The 6,803-nt window shown below is 32.4% G+C and overlaps 1 protein-coding gene across 2 annotated transcripts in view; it reads right to left on the bottom strand.

The window, feature by feature from the left end:
* LOC106471157 (snurportin-1-like) overlaps positions 1 to 6,803 on the bottom strand; it is a 45,641-nt gene that overhangs the window by 14,297 nt on the left and 24,541 nt on the right. For both annotated transcript variants that reach the window (XM_013931746.2, XM_022399768.1), the window contains exons 8-9: positions 4,591 to 4,677; positions 538 to 783 (exon numbers count right to left, since the gene is read on the bottom strand). In XM_013931746.2, coding sequence (XP_013787200.1) covers positions 538 to 783; positions 4,591 to 4,677 — 333 coding nt within the window. The remainder of the gene's footprint in view (positions 1 to 537; positions 784 to 4,590; positions 4,678 to 6,803) is intronic.

The raw sequence follows: 6,803 nt of genomic DNA, 5'->3' as shown, positions 1-6,803 counted from the left end.
TGAATTTATGTCAATAAGTTTGGTATCAAACTGTACATTATAATCAAATTTTAGTTCTATATATATATTACTCAATTTCTTAATTTAAAAGCAAATATTAAAAAAACAGATAAACATTGATTTTTGTATGTCACGTGGTATATTGAATGCAGCACTGATTCAAATTAGATGTTTGTGAAGTCAAAATACAAAGTATATAGTTTTGAATGAATTAGAAACTCAAATTAGTTATATTGACAAGCTAGAATATAAAATAAGAACCTCTTATCTCTCAATTTATTAAGATATTGCTCATGTAATAAATCAAACACAGTGGCACCCCACCCACAACATAAAGCAGCTTAAATCATAATAAGTTTCAGACTTTATGCTGGAGTATTTACTTTCTACACTGAAACTGTATAGTATACAAGTAACTGTATTTCACTTTATACAATCACTATACAGAAGTACTACATTGAGAGCAACAAAAAAAAATGTATGTTTTTTAATATATAATGAACATTTATAGAACATAAACATTCTAAGTTCACATACCTGAATTGATATTTTTTCTTCAGCTTTTTCTTGTTGTTCAATATTTTTTCTTTCCCTATGTTCCTTGAAAGCTTTTGGTAGATGTTGTTCCATAGAAACATAAGTAGGTGGCTTATCAAAGGTAAGAGTTTCTGGCACAGGAATCTGCATCATTTCTGGCAACATGTATGGCTTCAGCCACCCAACAAGAGGAGTTACACCAGCAGTGTAATGAGTTCTCTTATGATAGAAAAGCAACCCATCTAACTATAAAACATGGAATATGTTGTGGTTACTAGATGAAAGTAGGTACCAGAGGTAATTGAACAGATACATACTTAAATTTTGCAGCAAAGTATTCTCCCTACAACTGTTTAGTTCAATACACATTAGTAATTGTCACATTAAAAATACACAAACTTAGTTTTTTCTAACCACGGATTATCATTCATACAGTCACTGCAAAAATATTTTTAATACCTTTTTGCAGATCAAAACTAACAGAAATCAAGGTTTTTTTCACACAAAAACTATTTCAAAAAACAATAAACATTTTAGCAAGTTATTAGTCTTCATTTTCTCATGCAATTTGTACTTGTCACCATTTGCATAGTATTTATAGTTTTGAAACTTATTTACATCAAAAGTTTTGTCACACAGGATACAACAAGCTTTTGCTTTGTTTCTGCTCACTTCTTGAATCCACTGTTTTCAGGTTTTGCCTCATAGTGTTTTTAGTAGACCATGTGACCCATGATAATGAAAATTTCAATCAGAATTAAACATGTGGTGTAACATACAAGCTTTCATTTGCATGAAAACCATAGCTTTAATTCATAATGAAAACTATGATTTATGATTGTGACATGTTGCAATGCATTTTAAAAACATTTTAAGAAAGGAATTTTTTTAAAAAAGAATCCCTTATCTGTAATATTAGGATGTCATAAGATGCTAATTCTTTATCAGATACTCTGTTTATAATGACAAAATATCCCTTTAGCAGTTGAAGGTCAAAGTGTAAGGTCATTATGAAACCTACCAAGTCAAACCTGGAAATTAGACAGTCAGACAATTAATGTATTAGTATATTATTTCAACAGTAATAATTCTTTGAACAGAGTATTTGTTGAGTTTTGCTTTCAGTTACCTGATCAGTAAAGACTCCTTCATCCAATAAAGAATAAAGGAGTCTTTACTGATTAGAAAACTGAAACCAGAACTAAACATAACTTCACCTTTATGTTAGAAACAATAAGATTATTAATCTTTCATTTCATAAGAACAATATTTCTTTTACTTAAGTATCTGGTCATTTAATATAAATGATTTAATATAATATACTTTATTTAATATAACACAGACCAGAATTGAAAGTTATATTCAATGAGATCTTGAAATAATGACACAAATTTCACAAGATGAATTCAAAACCAAACAATGCTTAAAAGTGTTTCTTAGTAGCTGATGAGTTTTCCATAAGTGTAACATTACTTTCAACATGTGGGTGAGAGATTAAAAAACAAATTATTCTCAAACCACATGAAATATGGTAGTAAATGCATGTAAAAACCCAAAATAAAAATACCTCCACATTACAACTTGTTCACATTGCTCTTATGGTGAACCAGCTCACTTTATTAGTTTGTGAACTTAGTAACAACCTACAGCACCACTACAACATAAAATAATATTAAAATTAGATATTGTATAGTCAAGTAATACTTACTTTTTAGTTGCATCTACTATTTACTATTCAGCGAAATCACAGCCAAGATAGGGACAGTGAGAATCTCGTTAATCCATTCAGTGAATGTCATATGGCACCATGAGAATGCAATGAATGCATTTCCACCATGCACAATAAAACTTTCGACTGTTTTATGATCAAAATCCCAAAGATTAGATCCATATGAACACATACAATATGTATCACACATCATATGAACAAAGTGAAAATTTAGATAGTAACGAATTACATCTCTGGTACAATTCATTCAAGCTTTTCTGAATGGAATTTACATTGTAATTAAAGCCGATGTAATGACCAAGGTGTACAGCTAATTTGCTTAATGGAACCATCATGTCACAGAACAATATAGGCTGTTCTACATTATCATTACTAACTGAAGCAGGACACCTAAATTTCAAAAACTGGCATTTCGCTGGTTTGAACTTAATGTTATGGTCCTTGCCTATTTGTTCAGCAATTTCCAACATATTCAATAACCCAGTTCTTGACAGATCTAAAAGGATAATGTAGTCGGAGTAAGCGATCGCTCATGCAAATGTTCTGTTAATGTAGCAACTCTCACCACAGTTACATAGCTCAGTAAGTAACATATCAGCATAGATTGAAAAAAGCACAGGCAATAGAATTCTGCCTTGCTTGACACTGTTGGACACAGATATCAAACCTGAAAGAATCTCTCCCCAGTGAAGCCGCACCACCTGTCCTGTATGCATAAGTAACAGTACTCTACATGTTAAAGGACATAAACCTTTCTCAAGTAATCGTTCAAACAGTTTAATATACTGGAGATGGTCAAAAGCCTGACTCGCATCCAAAAGCATGCAAAACACGGACGTGTCATTATTTAAGTAATACTGAATTACTCTTGTACAGCAAAAGTACACTGTGTAGTCAACGATTTCTGCTTAAAACCAAATTGCAGATTGGTTGTAACCAGTGACTCAGCATTCATTTCTAATATTACAAGCTCAAAAAGTTTACTTAATGGGCTATTTAAGGCAATGGCCCTATAATTACCTGAATCACTCAGCGATCTTCTCATACTTTTTGGAATAGGTATGATAGTCGATGCCAACATATCACCAGGGACGTAACTATGATGCATCATCACCATAAACAAAATGGTTAGATGTGTATGTAATACCAGACCTACATGTTTGATATAGTTGGTAGATCATCATCCATCACCGTCTCTCTTACTGGAGTTAAGGCGAGACACGGCATTATCAATTAGGTCAGTCGTAACAAAGTGGCCGTGATAACACTGGTCACTGCAGCAGTGATGATGAATTTGCTTATCCAGTTCCCATACTAAGGTAGCCATATCATCATCTTCGTATGAGGCACAGTTATACAGACATTCATACTTACTAGCAAATACATTGGCAATTTCTCTTTCGCCGGCAGCGCCATCAACGGTAGAAGAAACAGGTTTAGAAATTTTGTTGCACTTCTTCATCTCCTTCCATAAATCGCGGTTCTGACAGTTCACAAGTGTATCAGTTATCTTCTGAGATGATAGCTGATCTGCTCGGGATTTGACACGTTTTACCGCATGATGATACTCTACACGAGTACTCCTCCGTATCTGGGCAATTAGCCCAACTCTTGGTCTTCCCATTTCGTTCCAGATGAAATGCCAGAAGAACGCATTTTTGTGCACGGGTTTCACCTCATCATTCCAGCCAGTCACAGAAAGTTTGTTACTGCGAGTACGTGGTATAGATTTCAACTAGAGTCTATACAGGCTTTAACCAGCTTATCATGGTAGTCTTCTATTGATGCGTCATGACGTTTACAGTTAACCTGATTACAATGAATTACCTCGCTCAGTCCGGATGACATTATCTAAACATTTCCTCAGTCTGCTCTGATAGGTTTCAATTGACTCAGGCTTAGCCTCATCCCATTAGAATCTCAGATGCACTGTAGTGACATGTGCAGGTACAAATCGTTCTATTGAGGATGAGTCAACCATAGAAATGACACTAAAATTAAGAACTTAAAACTTGTATAATATTAAAACTTAATTTATTAACTACATTTTGATGCCAAGTTTATTCATAATCATTGATAATAATGTAGTTTAATTCAATTTTGAACGTAACTCTCTAAAAAGGTTGTGACATGCACAGCAAATGGTACCCATAGGGAGAGAGTTAATTTGAAACAAAAGTAGTAAATATGCCAAAATGTTTTCACTGTATGATAATTCATGTACATTTACTGTCACTGTACTTATGAATGTCTAATTGTGAAACATGAAAGGTTCTTTGCAATCAAATACATAGCAATACTCTAGGATTCCTGAAAACACTTACCTTACAAGAGAAAGGTAGGTTTGACCACAGGGTGCTCTGAATCACTTCATAATCACATGGATAGGATGGCAAGGGAACAAACTTGTACTATAAACAAAATTTATGCTTATCTAGATATTCAAATTGTTTAAAACACTTATGATTACACATTTCCATAAATAAATACTTCACATCCACAACCAACTAATTATTATAAATTTTTAACAAAAATGTCACGGGAATGTTGACAATTGATATCTGGGAGTAACTGCATATCACAGGTAACATTACTACACACGTAGCATCAAAATGAATAATAACAAATTACTACTACATTTATAAGTTTATTGCCATGTGCAGTTTGAAAGTGTGATGCAAGTGCAACATGACAATAAAGCCTACATTAAAAAAAATGCCCCAAATGAAGCATTTAATTCACACACACACACAAAAGTTTTAAAACTTTTTCTGAATGATTTATAGTTTAGATGCATACCTTCTATTTCATTGCAATAAAAACATACCCGACTTCAATTTTTGTTTCATTTTCACTAAGCTTCCTTGAATCTCTAATAATTGACCAATTTGTCTGATGGTCACTGAAGTTAAACATGTGAATCAAAGTTTAATAAAACCAAATGTATATTTTTTACAGCACATGACAAAAAGTATTATGCTGCTATGAGTTCAGGTGTTAATAAAATCTAATCAGGTGTGAAAAAAGGTGCAGCCAAAAAAGGATTCAACATGGGACTAAAAGGAATAAAATCAAAATTGGTAGCTACACTTAGAGCATTGATAAGAATTTTACAGCAAATATTCATTTATTAGTTAGCAAAAAAGGATTAATGAATAATAACCATCCACAGTGTGATTCTTTTGAAAAATTGAGCTAGAAACTGCTAATCTAGTTAGCTTGGCCTAACCAATACTTAGATATCTGCACGCATTTTCATTCTATAGTTTTGCTGCTCTAAATCAGCCGTCATTAACCTGAATGAGAAATAACTAAAAATGGTTCACTTTTACTCTTAGGTGAAGCTGTAGTAAAAACTTTAACTAATAGCTCACATGACTTTTTGCATTAGCGTGCACAAAACATTTGGTAGAAATTGAGCGGTTTTGTTGAATAACTTTGTACATGTGGCTATATTGAGAGCAAATTTGACTCCCAATTGTTGGTTGTAAAGATTTATCAAATTTTGAACCAAATTTGAAAAATTCCATAAAAGTTAAGTATGTTTTTCTATCAAATAAATTTTCCATACTTTCAATCAAAATCAGAGATTTTATATCTCATGTATTTCTTAATAGATTGCCTTGAAATTTGGTAGATGAAGGAAAGGTCCAGTGTAGCACATCCACTGAAAATATTTGACAGTTTGGATTACCACAGTCCGAGCTGCAGAAGGTGAAAAATCACTAAACTGTCACTCCTGTTAATAACACACACAGTGTCCTGCAGGTTGTTTTGGCCACACAACACACTATCATGAGTTTGATAAAGACACTATGAACAACAAGCCAGTTGTCACATTTTTACCTACTGGTCAAAGCTGATGTTTATCAGACTACTTTGCATGTTCTTCTAAACATTTTTAAATCCATGTTACAAATTCAAATTTGATATGATGTTACTATTTGCATGACAGTGCAACAAGTGAAACACTGTTGTGTTGGATTTTACTTATTACATCCTTTTAGTGTACATCCCAAACATTTTAGTATTATCATTAACATTGCTGGCATTTTCCGATGTTAATATTATTGGCAATTTCCAATTTTGAACTTACTGTTCTTTTGTGACATGTAACTTAAGCAGAAAGCACTTATTGTAAGAAAGTTACATTGCTAACTGTTAATATTAATTATGGTCTTTGGTTTAAATAATAGTTTAAACCAAAGACCATAATGTACAAACTTGAAGAAGTTCATGGGTTACAAAATTACAGATATATATACACATATACACTAAAAATTTAGCACTATACATTCATACTGTGAGAGTTTTAGGCTTTTCTCATTACTATAGTGATACACTTAAGATTGCACATTTTTATGCATTCAAGCTGAATAAATTAAAAATTCTATAATCACATTTAAAAACTCAAGCACTTTTAACAGATAGATCTGTCAAAAGCACTAAAGTTTTATCACTTCTTTAATGCGACTCAACTATTTTTAAACCTATGTATTTTTTACTATCATGAATTGAAAATTCTATGTGTGTATAT

The sequence above is a fragment of the Limulus polyphemus genome, unplaced genomic scaffold (assembly GCF_000517525.1).
Source record: "Limulus polyphemus unplaced genomic scaffold, Limulus_polyphemus-2.1.2 Scaffold4443, whole genome shotgun sequence".
Taxonomy (NCBI): Eukaryota; Metazoa; Arthropoda; class Merostomata; order Xiphosura; family Limulidae; genus Limulus; species Limulus polyphemus.
The sequence above is the reverse complement of the archived record's forward strand: the minus strand, read 5'-3'. Positions and strand labels throughout refer to the sequence as shown.